General features: G+C 57.9%; 1 protein-coding gene across 1 annotated transcript; it reads right to left on the bottom strand.

Annotated features, from left to right (window-relative positions):
* Positions 1-3,550: 3,550 nt before the first annotated feature.
* NCLIV_002210 (putative SET domain-containing protein) lies at positions 3,551-23,265 on the bottom strand (the record flags this gene model as incomplete). Its single annotated transcript, XM_003879720.1, has 11 exons — positions 3,551-3,620; positions 4,211-4,302; positions 4,585-4,732; positions 5,098-5,190; positions 5,468-5,576; positions 5,884-5,968; positions 6,616-7,409; positions 7,930-8,424; positions 8,814-14,911; positions 15,446-17,975; positions 18,339-23,265. The coding sequence occupies 11 exons, from the start codon at positions 23,263-23,265 to the stop codon at positions 3,551-3,553; spliced, it is 15,441 nt and encodes a 5,146-aa protein (XP_003879769.1).
* Positions 23,266-23,860: the final 595 nt, after the last annotated feature.

Consider the following 23,860-nt stretch of genomic DNA (forward strand, 5'->3'; position numbering starts at 1 on the left):
AAAACGCATCTGCTTCATGGCCCGTTTCAACCCCCCCCCCCCCCCCCCCCCTTGCCCCTGGAGCCGAGGCGGAAGCCGTGCATGTGCGTTTCGGTGGGGAGAGAGACTCGGGACGAAAGCGTCGTGCAGCGCGCCCGCCTAGAAATGAAGAGGGCAGTTTTCCCGAGAACGAAGAGAGGTCCCGGGAAATGTAACAGTCTTCTCCTTCGTGCGTGCACTCGAGACACCCCGTTGCGCGAGTCTGCATGGACGAACGAGATTGGCTCTTGTTTTCGGAATCTTATATATGTGAAAAGGGTAGGGTTCCCGTAGTTTTTGTCAATATGCATACGCACTTAGGCCTAGAAAGCCCGCTTCGGGGGGGGCCCGCGGCGGCCAGAGGGGCGTATATATGCGGTTCGCAGCGTCCCCCCCAAATCTGGGCTTTTGCACAAGGCAGACTTTTCTCTTGGACGTGGTGTTGACCGAGCGCAAAACGCCAAAGGATTACGAAAAACGTCTGGCGGCGTGGACCGCCGAGATGCTTCACATGTCCCTGTGTGGAGCCTGCTCGCCTTGCGAGTGTAGCGACAGAGAGGAGTTCGGTCGAGTCGCGTCGGTTCCCCTGGCGCATCGAGGTACCAACACGTGCACAGCCTCCCCCGTGTCTCCAGGCGCGCAAGAGTCGCGCAGGAAGGACAGTCTTTTTTCGTTTTCCATGACACGTGGTGTCGCCCTTCCTCCGGGACGAGCGAGGGAGGCGAGAGGGAGATCAAAGAGGATCGGAGATGTGCTCCGCCTTTTCCGTCCCGCGTGTCCTCTCGTTTTCGGTTTTGAAAGGTTTAGGTCCCAGCAACGCGTGGCCTAAAATGCCCCTCGGGGGAAAGATTCTTCTGTCCCTTTCCCGCGGACCGCAGATGTGTTTGCGAGCAAGGAGAAATGTCCCTGGAGCTCGCTTCTCGACAGAAGCGAGGGTGTTCCTTCCTGTACACAGATCGCCCTCGAAACAGTTTCTCTCTTCCGTCTCCCCGCTAGCTCCTTTCTGAGAAGGGCGTTCGGATCTCTCAGAGGCAGTTTCCCGAGTTCTCTCGGGTCGCCTCATCTCCGTTCGCCGGACGAGGGCCGCTCGCCACCACAACAGAGAGGCCGTCACCAGTCAGAGCCCCGGAGCAGCAAAAACGCCGGAGGCAGAAGAGACGGAAAGCTGAGATCTGCACAGCACGCGTTCGAGGCCGGTGCGATACGGCGGCTTCTCTCTGCAACTCGCGCGGACGTTTTTCTGGCCGCGTTCTCAAGTTTGCGCGGCGTGCTGCTCGGAGTTTCACAGGAGACAGTATTTCTTTCGCTTGTCCAGGGTGGAAGGTTCCGAAGAATTGCGTCCAACGACCCGCGGCGACAAACGCGTGCAGGAAGAAACCGAACAAGGGGTACTTTCGCAGGACGCGAAAACACGTTTGGAGAGAGGACCGCAACGCGAGACAACCCAGTCTCATTTTTAGGTGCCTGAGAGGTAGCGAGCCGCATCGAATCAGGTGTGTGTGTGTGTGGCATACATATCCATGTATACACGTGTATACATGTATATATATTTATGTGTGTGGTCTCGTCCGAGTTCTCCGTTTTCCATGTCCATCTCGCCTGCGCAGCCCGAGCCCACGTTTCGTTCGCCGCCGAGAGGGGCGCCTTTTGGTGGTCCTTGCTGTTTTTTTCTTGTGCAAAGTGCAATTTTGTACCAACGCCTATTTCTGGCTGCCGCCGCTCGAAATCCCAGCGCAGTGGGCAGCCCAAAACGTTTCGCGTGCATGAAAAGTTCCGGCAAAAAAAGGCGTGCAGACCCCGCTCTGGCTGTCCAGACTCCAGTTACGAGATACAGACAACCAAGTTCTTTATGATTGCTGTACCCCACCACCCCACTGGACTGCTTAAGACAGCTAAAAGCGTTGGATTTCAATATCCTACTACATTAAGGTTATTCCACATCGGTTATGTTCAAGGCACTGGCACGCCTGAGTACGAAACCTGGTCCGATCTCGCAATCCACAACAGAGGACGGGTCAAAGAAATGTATGTACAGAAGAACTCGCGCGAGACCTGTTCAAATGTCGCAGCCGACACGTGTGCCGCTTCCACAAGTAAACTTTCTCATTTACTTTTTTTTGAATCACATGTAGGTTCGATCCCCTTAAAGACAGCCAGACAAGTCAGGGCCTAACCCCACTGTATACGAACACGTCTGTAATCTGCACAAACGCATGCATAGTCTATATATATATATATATAGAGGTGTACAGGATTGCGATCACAGTTCCGCAGATGGAAGAGCGCGTTTTGGCTAGCTGGGGCTGCGGCGGAAAACAGAGGAACAGCCCAGAGGCTGCGAACAGAAGCCGTGTTTCACTTTCGTACGAGCGCGGGTGATGAGCGCGTTTTCGCGACTCGGATCTCGCCGCTGGAGCCAATTCGGGCATTGTTTTTGCTCGAGGCCAGTGTGCAAGCATTTCTGCCTGCACATTTCGAGGCAGAAGAGATGGGATTTTCGGGCCTGTACACGCCTGCGTGCGGTCTCCACTGGATATGCCCAGACACACAAAGCGCGGCAGACGGGGGAAACCGATTTGTTCGCGCATGTGTTCTAAAAAACCTAACAAGAGAATCCTAATAGACACCTGAACACACGGGAGCGACCCTGGCTTGCCGACGTTAGGGCGACACGCGCCCAGACCAGTCCACCCCGCAGCAGCTCCCTGCCTGCGTATGCGTGCTGGTTCAATCGAGAGAAAAGAAATCGCCATGACATACACACATTTGCGGAGCAACGCACAGTTTTCAGATGGTTCTCCCTCTCCTTCCCTCATCCATCTTTCTTTCTCTTGGCCTAGTGCGCTGCGGAATGAAAAAACAAACACCGAACGAGGAACGGCAACGCCGCAGGTCTGTCTACATGCACGTAGGCGATCAGACGCAGATGCGACCGCTGCCAAGACGCTTCCCTCTCGTGACACTCCAGAGATGGGCCTCAAAGAGTCGCAGCCTCCCTCACTGCACATACATCCATATATCTATGCCTATCTGTCTGCAGATATATGTATTTATACGGGTACATCGAGACAGCTGGCTGTTTGTGCTGGTCCACGTCTTTAAAAAACATTCACATCCACCAAATGTTGCACACAAGCATATATATATATATATATATATATATATCTAAATATATATCATATATGGATATTACACATAACAAATACGTATGGGCTGGACTGGAACGACTCAAGCTGCCTTGAAACGGATCGGCGGCCAACTGGAGATTGACAAGAGACTCGGGAGAATACGCAAATGTCACCACAGAGATCCGGGTACACGCGCAGAGAAGGGAGCTCGCCGCATGTGGAGGAAACCGAAAGATGCGGATGCGCGTAGAGGAACCGAACGGGCCCCGATTAGGGGCAATCGTCGCTAGTTTGGACAGCTGCGTATACCACTAGGAGACGAACGCAGGAAGAGAGCAGTGGCGACGCGAGAAAGGAGAAACGAGAGGAACGCGAGTGATGCTTGGGTCTCCGCGTCGAGAGGGTTACATGACGCCCTTGCAGCCTTCAGCTCCACAGTAACACGCCTCATGGCCGAGCGCTCCCTCCGACAGGCTGAGCAAACGCAATCACAGGGAGAGGACACTTTTCGCCTTGGACCCTCTTCGACCAGCCTTTTGTTCAAAACACGCAAAGGCCAAAAACCGCTGCCTCGGCACACGGGCATGCTTTTGCGGTATAGAGACATATCTATCAATATATATACATATATATCTATAGATATAAATGCACATATGTGTTCAGTCTCAAAGGTCCGTCCATGTCCACCTGTCGGTGCCCACGGCTTTCGGTATTCGCACCAGCACAGTATCTCATGAAGAGAAACGTGAGAAAACAGTGAGAGAGATGGAGCATGCGGAGAGCAGGTCTGCTGGCAAAAGGGCCGCATGGCCGAAATGCGCAAAAACAATCAACGCATTTTTTCTGCAGGTGGTTTATATGCGTAGGTCCCTGCCATGAAAACACCCCGTCGACCACGGAGAAGCCTCGAGCGAGACGAGGGAGACGAGCAGAGAAAGCTCACTCATTCTCGCGCCTTGCGTGCAGCTGTCTCTGAGACCCTACAGACATATATATATATATATATATATGAAGAGACACCGGAATCTGCGTTTTCTTCTCTCGGGAGGTTCTGGGCACCTCACCTGTAATTGTAGAACAGTTCTTCTCCGATGGCGATGTCTCGGAGCGCGAAGATTCCCACGTGGCAGTGGCGGTTGTCGTCGTCGCTCCCACCCTGCACACGCCACGGAAAAGAGCGGGGTTCAGATTCAGCACCACCAAAGCGCTTTGCGCCACACAACGCACGCGTTCACGAACCTACACAGGTCAAACCACAGCGAGGAATCAAGCACGGAACAGAACCACGCTGAACATATGCTACCTCTAACTACATATATATATATATATGTACAAGCATGTATCTCTGTAGATGCATTAGATGTCTAAAGATGGATGTACGCATTTCTGGAGATTGAGAAGGAGAAGGGATGTGAATTTTGAGGTGAAGCGTACTTACACTGAGGTCTCTGGTTTGGCAGTTGGGGCGGCAAGAGTGATTGATGAATCTCGTGACTGCGCCGCTTTGAGTCGCGTCAACGATCGTGCTGTTCCTCAGCTTGAAGAGATAAGTGCTGCCTCCCATGCTCTGCATGTATTGCCATTCCCTGCGAGGCCAGAGCCAAAAACGAGAGGAACAGAGCGCGCACCAGCAGTTGCTAAGAGACGCCTCCCTTCTCTGCTACCGACCCGGCAGATGCTGTGCACCTGTTGCGTGGGGGCAGCAAACGCGCGAGAAAACAGGGGAAAACAGCCACAAAGACAGAAGGCACGCAAGCGGCAGCAGGCACCACAAACAGAAACACAGAGCGAAAGACTCTCCGACCATGGGAAACGAAAAAAACATGGACATCTATCTGTATATACGTCTGTGTAGAGAGGAAAAGGTGAAAAAGATGACAGTGGATGGACACACGCAGGGGTGCTTGCGGAGAGCGAGAGCGAGGAAAAGGTGGAGAGAGTGGGGACGAACCTGAAGTTTGCCATGGCCTCGCTGACGACTACTGCGGAGTATTCGATGACGAACTCGTCTTTGTAGATGGGCTCGGCCGCAAAGACGCCCCATCTGGAGAAGGCAAGAAGAGACGTGCGCCACAGGGAAGGAAGCAGACACACGCAGACAGTCCCCCGATTTCTTCGCCACATGTCTTTCGTCTTGTCCATTTGCAGTCGGCTACGCCTATATCTTCCATTGAGCAGAGCAGGATAATAAAGCTTTCGCATATATATATATATATATGTATTTGTATATCTACACGTGTGTATTCGCGTTTCGTCGTCGCTCAGCTTCCTGCGGAATGGTTCTGTTTTCCGGCTTGGCACTCCCACAGAACTTCTCTCACCCGTGGACGCGCGATTTTCCCAACTTGAGCAACTTCGTACGAACCACAAAGGGCGGCGTGCGAGCCCCCGAACGCGCAGCCGTGGCCTCCAGGAGATTTGCCGTTCGAGCTGAAGCCGAAGAAACAAAGGAAAGCTCTTATATATATATATATATATATATATATATATATATATATATGCATACACACATGTGTGTACATATACATCTACATACATATGAATAGATACACATAAACGCATATACATAAATGAATATGTACACGTAAGGGTAGAGCAATGCCTTCTCGACCAAGTTATATACCTTTCCGCAAACGAATGTATTCGCATATATTTGTATTCCTGTGTTTTGACACGGTGTAGAGGCAAGACACTGGAAAATGGGTCTCTTTATCGCGGTTTTGTAACTTCGACGTACTGAGGCGGTCTTGAGACTCGAGAGCGAAGAAAAGCTCATTTCTCTTCAACTGTAACTCGGCACTCTCTGGAAGTCTGCCGTCCTCCTGAAACAGCCACGCGCACATTTCGCACACGCGCACCTTCATATCAAAAACAAGCATGCAGAGACACGACACACTGGTATCCCCAGATCTAAAACGTTTTCCCTTACAATTGAAACTGTACACACAGAGATGCATCCACACATGTATATATATATATGTATATATATATATATATATGTTTACGGATGTCCGGAACCATCATGACGATGAAGGCTTTCCCTGCTGCGCATTCCTCCTCGTGAGAACAGGCAAATACGCATGCATCTAACACCACTCGCTTTTTCGTGTGTATGTACAGAGGCCGAGCAGACCCGCAGGGTTCCGTTTGTGGCCCGCTGTGGCGAGACCACGGGGCTTTCCTAACACTGTTTGCACATGCATCCATCGCAGGCTGGAAACGAGGCGGCCTTTTGAAGCGAAAAGAGCTAGCGAAGACGACAACTCAAAGCGCTGGAGCCCAATGGCCAGAAACCCCCACGCAGAAGCCTCGAGGGACGCAACGCGTGTCCCGGCTCCGAGAGGTTCAGAGACGCGGCCGCTCGCGGCACAGACAGACAAGGCACGAGCACAGCAAGACGAGTGTCGCAGATAAAACCCGTGTCTCCGAGCTCTCCCGCATCTGGCTCTTTGTGCCTCTGTTTGCTCACCCCGAGAAGGAGACCGTGGAAAGCCGAGAGGTTCCTCTCCTGCATTCTCTCCGCTGCTTGCGCCAAGAGCGCGGGGTCTGCTGTTTGCCACTGCGCCGCGAGAAGGCGACAGCTGCTCGACCCCACGAGCGGGGCGGCGTCTCGCGAGCTCCCAGCAAAGACTGAAGACGGAGACGGGTCCTTCTTCTTTCCGGGCACAGAACCCGAGGACACGTCGACTTGGTGCACACGAGAAGACGCCGTTGGTCTTGCGTCCCGGCCGGCCGTCCCTTTCCTTCTCTCTGTCTCTTCTCGAGGGGCGCAGACAGGCCCTGGGGCTGCCGGCGGCGAGGCAGGAACTGTTTGCGGCTTTTTCTTGAGAATGCCCCGCGAGGCAGTCACGAGTACGGCGCGGCCGCTCGCTCGGCGCTCTGCGCCCCGAGAAAGCGCGCGAGGCGGAAACGCGCAGTTTCTGCCAGAGACCGCGAGAGCCCGCGCTGGGGGCTGGCGACTCTGAGAGTCTCGCACGCGCGCCAGGGCCCCCAGCGTCTCGAACTGAGACGAAGCCGCCGAGCCGACGCCTCGCAGGACTCTCGCTTTCTTCTTGACCACCAACGACTGGCGTCTCCGGCGTTTTGTCTTCAAGTCGCCCGCCACGCTCGCCGCCTCCGGGGCGCTCTCACCCGCCGACCGGTCAGCACTCGCACCCCCCACAGAAGGCGAGGCAGAGAAAGAGGAGGAAGAAGAGGACGAAGGAGACGCGCGTGGCTTCAAGTCCTTCGGAGGGGCTTTGGCGGACTCGGGCCACGCCAGATCTGAGGAAAAAGCGGGGGAGAAAGAGCGTGGAGCAGGTCCCAGCAAGAAGGGGGGAAAGAGACGCCTCGAGACGCGGCCGGGGCGATGTACCACACAGCCACCGAACAGACGCACGAGGGAAGCAAACAGACGAGATGCGACCAGCGAAGATTAAAAAAGCGGCGGGAGGAGAAAGACGCTGAAGGGGAAGAAACCAATGAAAGAGAAACACGCTAGAGAGGAGAAAAAGCCAAACTGTGAGAACGACGCAAAACAGGGAGAGGATGCGTACGACGAGGCCGAGGAAAGCCCCATGAAAGAGAAACACGCTAGAGAGGAGAAAAAGCCAAACGGTGAGAACGACGCAAAACAGGGAGAGAGGATGCGTACGACGAGGCCGAGGAAAGCCTGGCAGCAAATGCGGAAGGTGAAAGGGAGTCTACAGCGACAGCGAGAGAAAAGGAAAAGGAGACGGAAACGCCGAGCGATTTATCGAAGACGTTCCACTCCAGGCGGAGAACGCGAAGGCGTCCCCCTTACCGTTTTCCGCCATCAGGTCCCAGGCGAACATGTCGACTCGCGTCCAATCCAGTTCCTCCTTTTTCTCTCTGTTTGTGGACTCGTCCTCTTTCTCCTCTGGTCTCAAGTCGGTTTTTTCGTCGCGTTTTCCACTTCTCTCGTCCTCTTTCTCCTCTCTGCGGCCTTTCGCTCGGCGACGCTCGTCCTCGGCGCCGTCTCGGGCATCTCTCTTCTCTGCGCCGCGCGCCAGCGCGGGCAGAAAAGGAGACAGAGAGGGCGAGAGAGAAGAAAGGGACGAACGGTCCGGAGACACCGAGCTGCGAAGGCTCTCCGACGCCGAGCTTCCCACTGGGGCAACGGAGAGAGACAACGCGGACGCAGGAAGGGAGGGATACGAAGCAAACAAATCGACGAGGTCGTGCTGCCGCAGACCGCTCCGCTGCAGCTGGTGGCGAAAGAGCAAAGGCATGCCTCGCTGCACACGAGCGAAAAACGGCGTCAGCTGAAAATGCAACCCTGCGAGAAGAACAAAAAACACAGAGAACCAGAACTTAACGAGCCAAAGGCGACGGAGATCCGTGATCAAATTCGTATACATACATATCCATGCACACATACACACATCCATATAAATATATATATGGTTACATTTATACTCACATATATACTTACAAATAGATATATCTACATATCTGTGTATATATATATATATATATTTGTAATATGAAGAGAGAAATGCCGGTGTGTCCATGCTTAAAGCAGTAGATTCAACGCCGACAGATGCAAGTTGACTCGTCTCTCTGATATTATGTCCTTCCCCGTCTGTTTTCCATGTTTCCCACATTCTGCTTTGGGTTTTCTGTTTTGCAGGAAATCCTCTCTCGCCTCCTCGCGCAGTCTCTCACCAGTGCGGGTGTCGTCGGGGAGTCTGCCGAAGCCTCCAAATGCCACGCACTCGCGCGCAATGGACGGAGACGGCAACACGACATTCGCCAATGCGCATTGCGCCCGCTCGACACGTCTTGCCTCGGGAAAACCTTTTCCCTCGTCTTCCCTTTCTTCTCTCGCATCTTTCAGTGCTGCTCGTCCTTCTTCTCGGGTTCTATTCAGGGTTCCGCTGTGGCTTTCAGTGCTTCCTGCGGCGGCATCCCATGCGTCGTCTGCCGTCTCGCCTAGAGTTTCCTTCCTGGTATCGCGTCCGCTCGCTTCTTCCTGTCTCCTGACGCCTGTCTCTCCGCGCTCTCTCCCGTCTTCTCCCTGGCTGTCCGGACCCGCGGTAGGGCACCGCCACGCTCCCCTTTCTCTCGCGTGGTCTCCCCTCACTCTTTCCTCCGCCGCGGCGCATGTGTGTCTCCTTCTCTTCCCTTCTCTCTCGCTCCCTCGGTTCGCCTCGAGCTCCTCATCTTCCGCAGCCGTCCACGCCCCGCGCTCTCTCTTGCTGCGCTCGCTCGTGCTCGTCACACCCGCAGACGAAGAATGGGGGGCCACCGTGGGGGAAAGAACGTGCTGATCGAAAGGCTCCCTTTGCGCTTCTTTCGCCCTCTCTCGCTCCCTGTGTTCTTCTTCTTGCTGGAGAAAGGCAAAGAAGACGGCGAGAAGCCGCGCGAAAACGAGCTCCGCCACAGTCGCCACCGCCGCGGGAAGAGGAGACACGGCGACGGAGAGAGAGAGAGAAGAGTCAGAAGACACAGGAGAAACTCCAGCGCCACGGGATCGGCCCGAACTTGCCTTCTGCCTCTCTTCGCTCGCACGTGAACTGTCTTGTCTTTCGCCCCTTCTCTCCTCTCGCAATCGCGCTTCTCTTTCTTCCTCAGCTTCAAGGCGGTGGGTTGCACTTGGACTCGCGAGTCTTGCCGGCTTCTTCCTTTCGAGAGAGAGACATGCAGACAAAGTGGAAGCGGCGAACTCACGTTTCTTCGCACACCCCCGTCTCGACACCCGATTGTTCCGAGCTTCTTCTCGTCCACTCGCGCTCTCTCCGCCTGCGTTCCCTCCTCCCACTTTGCCCCTTTCTTCCCCTTCTTCCTCCCACTCTCCGCGTTCGGTTTCTCCTCTCAGTTCGTCGTCTGAGCAGGCGAACTGCATCTCGAGTTCGACGATTTCCAGCAACTGCCTCAGGGCTGTAAGCCTGTCGCGTCCCAAGTCGGACACAGTTCTTGTTTCCTCTCGGCCACAGTCTGCCGTCGATCCTGCCTCTGCTTGAGCGAACCCGTCGTGCGAAGAAAAGTCGGAACTCGAGCAAGACGCTCCAGACGAACAGGGGAGAGGCGACGGCGAGGCGAAGCGCGCAGAATCCTGGGAGGCGCAGAGAGACGAGGTGGCTTCGCGTTTGTGTTCGGATTCGGCGAGCGTCTCCGATTCTCCTTGGTTGTCGAGATCGTCTTCCTCTCCTTCCGCTCGAATGGCAGTGAAATGCGCGGCCGATCTCTGCATGCGTGAACTGCTTTGCAGATCTGCATCGTGCTCCCTGGCCGTCACGTCTCGGTCGCGCCTCGCCGGTGAGCTCGAAAGACATCGGCCCTCTTCGTCGCGTTCTGCCCCGAAATGTCTCCGCTTTGCTTCGAGGTCGTCGTCTTCCGGGACGCTTGCGCCTCCCTCGTCCGGGTCCGCTCCGAGGAGAAGCTGCGCGGCCTCGCAGAAGAGCGGCATCCAAATCTGGAAGCACAGCGCCGCCACCGCGCCTGCTTGCGCCGCGGAGAAGTGCCATCGTTCCTTGATTTTCCTGTTCTCTTTGAAGCGCCTGACTCCGAGCTCTCCGTCACCGCGTCTCGCGGTCGTTCTTCGAATCTCTGCACGGTTATCTTCTCCCAGCGCCTCTTTGTCTCCTCCTCGCTTCTGGGTTGCCCCTCGGCCTGGAGAACGCGAAACGGCGACTTGCTGTCCCATCGGTTTAGGTCTTTCGTCCCCGTCTTCGTTTTCGTCTTGCGTCTCGCCGCCTTCTCCCCCGTTCCAGGTTCGGGATGGTCCTGCGCTACAGATCGACTCCTGGAAGATGAAGGAGAGGCGCGAGGAGTGCGAGGTAGCGAATCCGAGGAAGCGGCGAAAAAACGGAGACGCTTTCCTCCAGTTTCTTCTCTGGAGCGTTCTCCGAAGTTCGCGGCCGACGCTGCTTTTTTCCTCCAGTTCCGCTCCGCACGGAAGCGCAGGGCGATCTGCCGCGCACTCTGTCTCCGCTCTTCCCGCCCCCTCTGGTCTGTCCTTCTCAGCTTCTCTCGCCGAAACACACACCGCGCGCGCTCGCTCGCCTTCGTCGCCCGTCTCTGTTTCCCAGCGCAGACTCACGGGGAAGGAGACAAAGAGAAGCGAGTCCGGAAGAAGAGACGGCGTCATCTCCAGCAAGCCCTGACCCCACACTGACGCGGATGTCTCCACTGTGGAGAGGAGCGAAGACGACCAAGGAGACAGGGAGGGATCCCCACGCGGGGCGTCCTGGCGATGATGAATTTGCGTGAGATGAACGCCCGGTGAGCCAGTGAGAACGAACATGTCGCTTTCGCCCAAGACCATTTTCTGCGTCAACCTTTCTCCCCTTCCCGAAAGAGGGGCGTTCTGAATGGGTTCGCCTTTCCGGTTCTCTCGAGAGGGGTAGGGGGGAAGAGCGGCAGATGTCGCGAACTGCGAAGGTGAGGGGCGAAGAACAATCAAGTGACGCCGCGGGGAGCAAGAAACTGTCTCTGCCTCCTGCGTGTCTCCGCGCGTGTGCTCGGCAGTCCCGCGAAGCGCTGTCGAGGCCACCGCAGACGAATTGTGTGCACCCTCGACCGGAGCAGGAGACAGCCCAGTCTGAGAAGACGCGGGCGAAGCCGCGCGAGAACCAGACGCGCAGGGAAGGAGAGAAGACAAGGGATGGGAAGAAGGGGGAGAAAACGACGAGAAAGAAGCCGAGGCAGCAAGGCGAGAAGGCGACCCTGGAGAAGACGACCGCGGAAGGAAGGAAGGGAAGAAAGAAGGCGGGAGTCGGGGCGAAGACGCCGGACTCGTGGATGTCCCGGGACCGTTTTCCTTCGCGACGGGACCCACGCCGACACCGGAGACAGAAGAGACACGAGAAGAAAGCGAACTGTCGGCGCGCAGCCGGGGATTCGTCTTCGCGAGGCGGCGGGTAGTCAGCGAGAAAAGCGACGAGGCGTCGGTGCCCGTGGAGCGCAAACGAAGAGGAGTTAAAGCGAAGACTTCGTACCACGAAAAGCGCGTTGCTCGCATATACGGGAAATCGCTTGGTCTCACCTTCTGTCCTGTCTTTCTTTCTTCTCGAGCGAACACCTCACACCCCAAATCGCGGCTCGACGCCGAGAGATGCCTCACCTCTCCTCCCGCCTTGCGCTGCGTCTCGTATCCGCCACTCTCGCCGTCTCTCCCTCGATATCTCTCTTCGTCGATATCACTCTCTGTTTCTCGCTGTTCTTCTCGCGGGCCGCAGGCGTTGCGAGAAAGGAGACGAGAAGACGCGGGAGAGAGAGAAGGAAGGTGCGGTGACGCAGCCGTCGCCTCCGGCTCTGTGGCCTTTTTCGGAGCTGAGAGCCGGTCCTGTGCCGAGCCGTTCCCGGGCACCGAGTCTCGCCTCTGGAGCAAGTCATCGCGCGAAGAGCGTGAACGGAGAGGACTGCGGAGGCCCTGAGCTGGTGCGAGGACGGCGGCGCCGCCAGTTTCGTAGAGATCGTGGATGGCGAACCGACAGTTTTGCGACCGGTAGAGGAGTTCGAAAGGCGAGAAGGCCGTTCTCCCCCGCTTACCCTCGCGTTTTCTCGTCTCTCTCCTCACTTCTTCCTGGTGGAACGGATTCGAAACGCAAACATTTCCATCACTTCGCGCCCGTCCTATTTGTCGTGTCAGACTCGACATCCGCGACGCTACGTGGCCTTCTGTGATTCCTGACGCATCTCGCCGGCAGCGTCTGCCTCCAGACCCAGTGTCTGCTAGCTCCGTTTCTCGTGCGTCCTCCGTTTTTCCTTGCTCCACCCCGTCGCCTGTCCCCTTCTGTCCCTCGGGGTTCTGCTGGTTTTGCGTCTTTTCTCCGCGCGTCTTCTCGCCGCCCTCAGTCTCTTCCTGCGCTGCCTCGTCGCTCCCCGCCATGTCGCGCTCGCCTTCGTCTTCTCTCTTCCTCTCGTTCGCAAACCGCGTCGCGTTCTCCTTCTCCGCAGGCGCGCCTCCGCCGTTCCGCGGAGACGCTGAATCGCCAGTGGAGATGCGAGGGGACAGTGACGAGAACGAGGACGCGCGCGAAAGCGAGGAAGAGCGAGACGACGAGCCCGAGGGCCACACCACTTGAAGCGTGATCTCCTCCGGCGCGTCGAAGACCTGGGGTTCGCCTGCAAGACGCCTCCTTCCTTGTCCGCGCCACGCCCGCAGGCCTCGGTCGCTGCCAAGGCCCCGAGCTGTCTCGGCTCGGTCGTCCCCTGCGCGTCTTCCGCAAGTGCAGCCTGCCAAGGAAGCTCGAACGACCGAGGGAAGCAGCATCTTCGAGGAGCGAAAGACGGGGAGGAACTGGAGGAGGAATCGGCGGCCGTTCTCGCTGGCTGTGGCTTTCGGGGAAAAGCGCGCGAGAAGCGACGCGTGGGCCTCGGCGCCGGGCTCTCCACGGCGCGCGAGCGACGGCAGCAGCAGCGAAGAAGAGACCAGTGGCGAGAAGGCCGCAGGCAAGGGAGAGGGAGAAGCCAGCGGGCGCGAAAGAGCTGCCGCTGAGGTCTCTGGAGCTTTCGGCGAATCCACTCCACCCCCGCGCGAGGGGAGCGCGGCGCCTCCGCCGCCCGGGCTCGAGCTCCCCGGCTGCATGTCTTCGTAGATTTCGTATTCTTCGTTGCACAGCTGATTCACGCGCAGCGGCGGCTTCCGTCGGCGGTCGGGCCGGAACGGGAGCGACGCATCAAAAAGGGGAGACGCGCCGAAGGCAAGAGGCGAGGCCGCTGCGCAGGCTCGGCCGCGCCGTCGGTCCGTCTCTCCAGGAGGCACAACACGCGAAGACGACGCGAGCGACAGGCCGAACGGTTTCCCGCGCACGCCCAGAGGGAGCGCAGGGCTGACGGAAGAGAAGAAAAATGCGGACGGGAGGGTCGGCGGGGGCGGCGCTCGGGGCAGAAAGGCGCTTCTTTTCGGCGTCGTGGCGGGTTGCAGGTGCTGGGCGGACGTGCGAGAGAGTTCCTCGTCGGGCGCAGGGAACAACTGCTTTCTGTGGAGCGGCGAGACCGCCAAGGCGCGGAGAACAGCTTGGTCTTCCCGAGGGAGCAGGCGGAAGAAGCGCGTCGGACCGGCCTTTCCCGACTCCTGGGCGCCAGCGCAGAACGCAAGATGCAAGAGATGGACCGTCGTTCCAGAACCCGGAAGCTTCGCCTCCAAGACGCACTTGAGCAACGCAGACATGACGCGAGAAAGGGGCTGCTCGGTCGCCTTCGACAGGGAAAACGCGCAAGAGGAGCCAGAGGACGCGGCGCTGGCGGCAGAGAGATACTGTTCGGTTTCCTCGGAGAGAAGGAGACGAAGAAGAGCCGCAGCTGCCGAGACGCACCGCTGCTTGGCGAGCGCGTCTTTCACGTGCGCGAGGGCGGTCTCTAGCCGCTTCGCAGAGGGCGGAAACAGCAGCGATTCAAGGAGACGGCGTGTGAGCAAGGAGGCCCGCGGGGCAGCGCCAGGCCGTGTTCCGTCTCGCTCGCTCGTCCTTCTCGTCTTCTCGGGTCCAGACGCGTCTTCTGCCGCAGGCGCTCTTCTTTTCTCCCGCCGGTCGCCCTTCTCGCGCTCTCTGCGGCCTTCACTCCCCCCCTGGCCGTCCGCGCCGTCCCCCCGTTTGCCTCGAGCCTTCCCCGGCGGCGCGGCACCCACAGATGGCTTCTTGTCCAGGCGGGTAGAGACAACTTGGAGAAAGAGCGGCCGCGTCGAGAAAGGCACGGCGCGAATGTCCAGAAACAAAACCCAGAGAGGCGCGAGACGGCAGTGACGCTTCAACAAATGCAACAGGTGAACGTCCACGCTGTTCCGACAAGCCAAAGGGAAACTCACTTTTCCACACAACCTAAAAACACGCACCAGGCAACACGCACTCACAGGCCAACTCTCCAAATAAAAACATATACATATACACACATACATATACATACATACACATACATACTTATACATATGCATATACATACATATACATATGCATATACATACATATACATATGCATATACATACATACACATATATATAGAGAGACAGATACATACGGGAACATGTCTCTAGCTAGACATGACTGTAGATAGACATAAGAATAGATGTCGCAGTCAACTGACGTGTTCAGATGTTTGGATGTATGGCGATACGCATGTTTTGATGGGCGTGTGTCGATTGAGATACAAGCAGACTGTCCCACTTCATTCTCGAAGATACAGACCGGCCTGCAGGAGCGAGGTGAAATTCCCGTTTTTCGCACGCCGTGGAATCACCGCGATTCCTGGAATGGTTGCGACGGACCGCTCCCCAGAGCTGCGAGAAGCTGGAGAAAGCCGCGTAGATCCGAATTCACCGGTCGAGACAACCAGAGCAAAAGAGAGAACGACTTACGTGCATATAAGCGGAAATTTGCAGGCGAGTTCAAGGTCAAAGCCGTCCTCTTCGGTTTCGGCGCCGCCTGCCTTTCTGTCTCTCCTGACGTGCGCGTCCATCGCCTCAGGCTTCTCGCCGCCTGCCTCGCTCTCACCATTCTTGATCTGGGCGCTGTGCGCCAGCCCCAGAGCCTGCCGAGCGAGCGCCTCGAAGGACTGCTCGTGGCTGCACACAGAGAACGTCCAGCGCAGCAGATACAACGCGCGGCGTTTCTCGGTTTTGTCCGTCGAGCGATTGTCCGTCCATTTCTCTTCTATCCACTTCCGGGGGTGAAGCGGTGGGCGGCGCAGAACCTCGCGAACAGCTGCCCCGAGCCTCTCCATGTCGCGCTCTGTCTCGCGCAGAGCGGTCGCGCGTCTCCTCTCTTCCTCGCCCTGGCTGTCTGCGAGTCGCTTGAGAAAAAGCGCAAAGGCGGAAGGGAAGGAGGCGAGGGCGCCGCCCGACGGCGCACAGGCAGGAGACAGCGGAGCTGGCGGCAGGGACGAAGGGGACGCGACAGCCACGACGGAGTTCCATTCCTGGAGAAACAAAGAGAGACGAGGAGCCGTGAGGTGCTTCAGTTTCTGCCGAGGCACCACCTGGCCTCGGCCTTCGTCGCTCTCGAGTGCATGCGAAGCCGGGCACTTTTTCGCCCCAATGCGCGCGGCCTGCGCCAGCGCGAGCAACGGCTCGCGCTGGCGGTGCTTGAGGCGCGACGCAAACAGGCGAAGCCGGAGCGAGACCCAGAGGGAATCGCCGTCTTTCTCTCGCGCGCGCCCTTCGACCTCTGCGCGAGCGGGCGTGCCCGAGGGAGACGAACGCGGAGAGAAGTCAAGAGACATAAACAGAGTCGCAGCTGCAAGCAAGGCGAGCTCCATTCTGTGCTGGTCTTCATCTACGCACAGAGGCGCCACAGGCCTTGTAGCATTCTCCAGACTTCTTCCTTCCGCGCCATCGCCTCCCTCTCCTTGGCCTGCTTCGCCCTGCACGGGCTGCGGCGGTTGTGGCGCGGTCGCTCTGTCTCGGTCCCCTTCGATTGTCTCCCCTCCCGCGGCGGTTTCCTTCCTTCTCTTTTCCTCTCTCGCTCTCGCCTCTCGCCTTCGTGCCTTGCGCCGCAGGAGCGCAACGAGCGACGCCGGGGCCTGAGAGGCGAAGACAAAGTGACGCAGCGCTTCCCTTTCTTCTCTCTTGCCTTCTGTCTTGTCTCCGCCCTCGAGGGCCTTCGGGGCGGCGAGGCCTTCCGGCCCCTTCTCCGCATCTGTCTCTTCCCACAGAGAGAGACACGCCGCGTGCTGCTCGTGCACGCAGCTGATCGACGCCCGAGAGACGCGAAGAGACCAGAGCGGCCTGTCGCCCGTGCTGGACGCCGGCGACGGAGCGGCAGCTACGAGCGACGGAGACGCCCACACCGCAGTCGACGCAGAGTCGGAAGATGGCCCGGAGACAGACGGTGCGGAAGGAGGAGAAGAAGAAGAAGAGAGAGAGGAGGAGAGAGGAGAGGAGACAGGCGACAAAGAAGAAAAGGGAGAAATCCGAGAAGAAGGGGTTCGAACGTCGACGCTAGAGTGCCCGGTTCCGGCTGCTTGCTTCTCTTCCGCTGGAAGACGCGACAGTCGACAACAGCAGCACTGACACAGCGCTGAAGGCGACTGAGACTGGTCCGCCTCGCAGCAACATGCATGAGAAGAGGAAGACTGAGGCGAGGAAGAAGAGGAAAAATGAGGCGAGGAAGAAGAGGACGAATGAGGCGAGGAAGAAGAGGAAGACTGAGGATCGGAAGAGAGAGGCTGAGAGGAAGAGAGAGGAGACGGCGAGGAGCGGGAAGTTGAGCGGGAAGCAAGGCGAAACGGAAGAGGCAACGATGACGACAGCCGAGAGAGAGAACAACAGCAGCAAGGACAGGAGAGAAGAGATTCGGCCTCGCGCCCAGCAGTGGCAGAGATCGCCACGTCGACGTCAACCTGCGGAAACTGCTTCCACACGGGCAACTCTCGAAGTCTCTTTTCAGCCTCTGCAAGTCTCTCTGCTGTTCTCAACCGAGCTTCCACTCTCTCGAGAGACGCCTGACAAAAGAAGCGCATGCACTCGGTGCTCCTCTGCGCATGCGGACGCCGCGCTCTCTCCGCGCCAGACGGGAGCACACTCTTCGGGGGTTGGCGGGCCAGAGAGCTCGCGAGCGGCTTCGCCGAATGAGGGGCTACAGCAATCGACGAACAGACGGCGGTCGGCGCAAGCGAGGAAGCAGGAAACGAAGGGGCAAGCGACGGAGAAGAGGAAAAAGACGACGAAAGGGGAGAAGAGGAAGAAGAAGAGGAAGAAGCTGACAGGCAAGAAGAAACAGCCAAGGCAGGTCGGTCACTCGGCTGCGTGTGACCGGATGTGTCCCACGCAACCAAAAGGAGAAGCCGAAGAAGAACAGCTGCGAGAAGAGCAGCTGTATCGCCCCCGACGTGGTCAGGGTGGAAACAAGTGATGCATGGGTCTCGCTCGGTACCGCGCCATCCTTCACCTGCAAAGTCAGAAGAGAGAAACTGTTCCCCACATTCTTCACGCACTCAGGGTCGCCGTAAAACCCACTCATTCCACAAAACTTGAGGATCCTTGAAGCAAAACAGTAGAACTTACATATATATATATATAAGCACAATACATATATTCATATAACGGTTTCGAGAGCGAGGATGACTTAATCGAACGCGAGACGCCTCCGTAGACAAGTCACGTGGGCTATTTTGCACCTGTGCACATCCGCCTCTCCTCGTATGTCGATGTGTTGGATGTCAATGCACTGTGTTTCTGAGAACGTCGATTTCCAGCTCTTCTCGGCTGCATGCTTTAGAATCAGCTTGTCGCGGCATCAGCTGCAGCTCACGTGGCTTCAGAGTCGCGAGCGCCTCTTTGTCTCCGTCCCCTTGTCCCCGTAACTCGGAGTCGACCATCCAGACGTGCTTTCCGTCGAGCCACGTTTCTCGCCACACGCCTTTCAGGGGTCCTTCGACTCGACTTTTCCTGTCTCTCTCGTCTCTGTCCCCAAGCCCTCTGCACGCTCGCCCCCCCATCTCTTCTGCATGCGTCCGTTGCTCGACTCCCTCTTCTTTCCCCGTCCCTCCTTGTCCTTGGTGCGGATCGCGTTTTCCCGCATGCTGTGGCTTCCCCTGCGTTTGTTCGAGGTATCTGATGCACATCGAAACGGCGCGATTCTTCAAAAGCGGAAACAAAACACGCAGACCGAGCAGTCTCTGCTTCGCCAGCTCTGCGCTCCGAACTTGGTCCTCCTTTGCAATTGCAACCCCCAGACTCTCTCCTCCCCTCGGCGTCGACGCAGGCACGAATGCAGACGAAGAGAGCGAAGCACTCGGTGTCTCCTCTCTCTCACCTTCACCGCCTTCCGTTCCCTTCGCTGCGCCGCCTCCTGTCGGCCTTCCTGCCTCCTCGTTGTCTGCGGTTTCTCCAATCTCTCGCTCCGCTTCCCCCTGCCGGCTCCTGTAGGCCGTCGCCAGAATGCGGCGAGCGGCCTCCATCACCCGGAAGGCGACGACCTGAGCATGGGAAGCTCGGGCAGTTCCCGACGAGGCGTCCTTGGACGCCTGAGGCCGCGAAACGTCTTCCAGCCTCGACGGGGCGAGATCAAAACACGAAGAAACGCGATTCAGCGAAGCCGCCGCGATGCTCTCTCTTTTCCCGCCGCTCGCGCCTTCCCCCGCGCACGGCCCGCCAAGAGGCGAAGGCTTCTCTAGCTGCAAAGTCGCAGCGCAGACCTTCTCAAGCGAAGCCACAGAGGAAGCAGAAGACAAAGAGGACGAAAAGGACGAAGAGGAAGAAGAGGAACAAGAGGAAGAAGAAGAAGACAGAGAAGTGGACGTAGACAGACCAGTGGAAGTAGACAGAGAAGTGGACGCAGAAAGAGAAGTGGACGTAGACAGAGCAGTGGAAGTAGACAGAGAAGTGGACGCAGAAAGAGAAGTGGAAGTCGACAGTGAAGTGGAAGACGAACCAGAAGAAGACACAGCGGAAAATTGTGGCGTGTTGAAGCAGCAGCAACACGAGCATCCATTGGTGGCCAGAGGAAGGGGCGGTAGCTTTGCTTGCCAGTTAACGTCAGCGAGTCGAGCCTGCATTTCTTGCGCGGTCATTTCGGTGACGCAGAATAAGTGTCGCAGAGCCCCGTTGTCTTTCTCTTTTTTCAGATGGAGCTGCCGCGAGCCCGCCAGCACTTTTCTGTCTTGCGTCGCTTCCTCCTTGGTCTCTCTCTCTGCGGTTTCTCTCTTGGCCTTGCTCGCGCCTGTGTATTTCACAGACGCCAGACCTTGCAGAGAAGGCGCTTCGGACTCCCCGTGAAGCCCCACAGGCGACGCGAGTCCTGGCCTGAGAGAAGAGAACACATGTTTCTCTGCAATCTGGAGGAAGCGAATGACGTGCTGCTGGTCGGCCAAGCGATGCGTGCCTCTGAGGCTGATCGCGGGGAGTGCGGCAGCGGCGAGAAGAAGCGAGAAGCACATTTTCCATCTCTCGGCTTCTTCGTTCTCCTCTCCGTCCCCCTCCCGCGTCCGCCCCTCGCCTCGCTGGGCCTTCGCGCCTCCCGCAGGGACCAGCAGCGAGACGAGCTCGCCGCGCTTCGAGCCACGAAGCTGTTTGTCTAGGAGGGGCGTTCGGGGTGCGTCGTTTCCAAGAAACACGGCCGCTGAGGAAAAGCGCTTCAGCAAAGAAAGCATCTGCTGCCCGCCAGGATGCCGCTCGCCCTCGGCCGAAACAGCAAGCAGAAACAACGCACCTACGTCGCCGCCCGGGAGAAGCGGAGAAACCGGGGACAGCGACGAGCGCGCCGAGGGAGAAGCCGAGCGGGCTGCCAGCCTACACGACCGCCGCGACGACGGTTTCTCCTGTTCGCTTTCTTGCAGAGACGGAGGACCAAGGGAAGAAGAAAGAGCGCGACGCCACGTAGAAGTTTCTGTGTCGCTGTCTTCCACTTCCTCGTCCCACCGATAGAGCTCCTGCAGCCATCGGGCCACCCATCGAGCGTGTGGATCGCGTAGACAGCTGCTTCGAGCCCGAAGGCGAGAGAGATAGACCGTCTCCTTGTCTTTTTCTGCGTCTTCGTCTCTTCCCTTCTCCCGAGCGTTCTCTTCCTTTGCTTTGTGGAGCGGAACAGAGACGTCGCCATCGGCTTCGCCACGCGCCGCCGAGCTCTCAGTCTTCCGGGAATCGAGGACCGGGGACACCGCTGCATCAGTCTGGCCGTTCTTCGTCGCCTCCTTTTCGCTTCCTTTCTCAGGGAGCAGGGAGGAAACTGTCGCCGCTTTCACCCGCTTCTCCGCTCCGCACGGAAATCGCAATGACGGCCTCTTCTTCGCCAAGTTCTTCTCTTCCGGATTCGTGCCCTCGTCTTCACCCTCGCCCTCGCGAGCTCCCGCCAGTCCCTGTCTCCTCGTCTCCATCCTTGCCTGCTTGTGTGGCTTCAAGGAGTCTTTTTCGGCGCTGCGCAGCTGAAACCGCGCAACCTGGTTCTGGTCAGAAAGTGCTTGAAAAGGAGAAAGAGAGAAAAAGTCCTCTTTCGGCCTTCCCCAGGGCCGCGGTCGCTCGGTGTCCGAGACTACCTCCTTCTCACCCGCCGCGAGCGTGCTCCGAGTGAAACGCCGACTCGCTGACGAGTCAACCACAAACGACAGACGTCTCCCGCTCTTGGAGTTGTGTCCCCTGTCTTTTTTTTCGTCTCTTGCGGCCGCCTCGTCCCCTGCCTCGGCCGCCCCGTCTCCCGCCTCGGCCTCCTCCCGCTCAGCTGGCGCTGCGATGCGTCTCCTCTTCTTTGTCAGCTGTTCTCTGGAGGCTCGAGGCTCGAGAAGGTCGCTTTCTTCCTTCGCGTGAGGCAGCACCCGCTTTCGACTGAAGAAAGGCTGTTTCGCGTGCGCGGGCTTCGCGTGATCGGGTGACGCACCTGCGTGGTCTGAGCATTTTCGCGCTGGACGCTCCGACCCCGGGGTGGGTCTTCTTTGTGAATCAGGGCGTCGGCCGCAAGAAGAGACGCGACAGGAGACAGAAGAGACGGGCGAAAAAGAGGAGACCCGCGACGGAGAGAAGAACGGAAGCCGTGTGTTTGTCACGTGGTGATTTTCACGGTGCTTTCGTCGCACCACAGCGGACTCTCTGGGTGCCTCGCCCTCGAAGCCGTCCCCAGGGCTAGGAAGCGCAGAGTCTTCATCTTCCTTGTTTTCCAGGTTAGTTTCGGCGTTCCGTCTGCCCTTGACTCGCCTCCTCTCCTCTGCGTGTCTCGGGGTGTTTCTCGGGTTATCTCGTTCCCGAGATGCAGACGGACATCTATCCAAAGGAGCAATATCCCTGCGTGGGTCCGCACCCTCGCCCTCCCGCCTGCGACAGCTCCGCTTTTCCTGGCCTTTCTCAGGTTTGCCGTCCCCCCTTTGCGCCTCGTCTGTCTCTTCTTGCTCCCCTCCGCTGATCCGCCTCTCTGCTACCCCACAGGGTCGCGTGGCGGCAATCTTTGCCAAGCGAGAGGCCGCAGTCGCCTTCCTGGGCGTCTCCTCTACGTCCTTCTCCTCGTTCACGAAAGGCGAAGCGCCGGCAATGGCTCCGTCCGACACCGCACAAGGCGGCGAGGCCAGCAGAGAGAGGAAGCGCGTGCGAAGCTTCTCATCGATGCTTCCCACCAGCCGGCCCGCTCGAGCTCGCAAGACCTGTTGCTGGCGGCGAGCCTCCTCCACACGCCGTTCGGCCTCTGTGCGTCTCTGCCGAGCTTCCACGAGCTCCTGCATCAACAGCGCTGCGCTGCGTTTCTCCTCGGAGTCCAGCGAAGCAAGGAAATCCGAGAGAGAGGAAGGAAGGCCTGGAGCAGACGTGCGGGGGGAAAAGTTCACAGAAGAGGCGGAGCGAGAAGCAGACGACGGTACTGCTGAAGAATGCATGGAAGAAGCAGAGGAAGAAGAGGGTGACGAAGGGGCTACCGAAGAAGCCGAAGACGGAGAGGGGGGTGACGTCCAGGGGAGAGGAAGACGCTGAGGGATTGCCAGTCCCGAGGGGCGCAGAGACGTCGAGGGCGAGGCCGATTGTGGAGAACTCGGACGGGGAACAGACGAGGAAAAGCGACTTTTCCGAGAGACGGTCGAATGGCGGAAGGTGAATCGAGTGGAGGCTCTTTTGGGAGCTTTGTCGCTCAACAAGACAATCTGCCGACCTGGAGACTTACCCTTCTTTTCAGAATGCAACTGCGGTGGAAGACAGTCCCCGTCGGCCCCACGCTCGGACGAGACAGCCTGTACAGACACCCGAGCATTTGCACGAGCTGCGAGTCTGCAGCCAGTGCCTGGGGCGAGCCTAGTGAGACGGTGCGAAGACGGAGAGGAAAGGCGTGGCGAAGGAAAGTGACAAGACGTCTCTGGAAAAGACGAGGAACAGGTCTTGGATGCGAGGCGACGAGACGATCGGCAGTTCAACAGTGTACGTGACAGCCGTTCCTCCACGTCATGTACTCGATTTTCTCCCTTCGCGCCGGCATCGGGGCTAGCAGGCCGTCCGCTGGCCTCGTGTCTCTTCCTTGCAATTTCTCTCTCTCCTTCACTTCTGCTGCTGCCTCGCCGCTGTGAAGACGCTCTTGTCGCCAGAGAGACTGTTGGCTGTTGCAGTTGACCCGGCGGCAAAGGTTCGACCCTAGACGGGGGGGGCCTTCCTCGGGCGGGGCTTCCCCCCGGCGTTTTCCTCGTTTCCTCGTCGTCCCGCCTCTCGGCCCGACTGTGTGAGCTTGCATTCCGCTCTTGTGAAAAGGCGCCTCTGTGGGCCTTTCCTGGAGCCATCTTCGAGGCTGGCGACGCTTGGAATTGTCTTGGTTGCGGGGCCGAACGGAACAGTCAAGTGGGAGAACTGGAGGAAAATTAGGAAACCGAAGTCTCCCAGGTAGGGTCTTGCGCGCAGTTTTTGCGACCTTGAAAAGCCGTCAACTGGAAATCACGCGTGTCTCGGCAGTGGGGGGTTACCACCCTGCGGCACACACTCCGAGGGCGCACCCCCAAAACCGTGATTTCTCCCCTGTCAATGTAGACGTCCAATCTCTCTTAAAACACACGAAAAGGAAACTGAAGAGACGCAGTGGAAACCATGATGTGGACGAGGGTTTGGAACGCCAGGCGTCCTTCGTGTCCGCAGCGGCATGCTTCCGCACTATGGGAGCGTTGGAAAGGGCAGTTGTTGGCAGGTCCGAAAAGCAGGCGCACAAATGTCTCGAGGATCGCAAGAAGGTCGTCTAACTAAGTACCTTTAAGGAAACAGATGAGCTGCGGGACCTTTACCAGATTCGGTCTCTGAAAAAAGGGAAAATCGAGTCGTATCCAGGAAAGTACAAAGTGGAAAGTAGTAAATCCGGCCAACAAACCCGAATTCTTTTTAGCAGGA

This window comes from Neospora caninum, chromosome Ia (assembly GCF_000208865.1).
Source record: "Neospora caninum Liverpool complete genome, chromosome Ia".
NCBI lineage: Eukaryota > Apicomplexa > Conoidasida > Eucoccidiorida > Sarcocystidae > Neospora > Neospora caninum.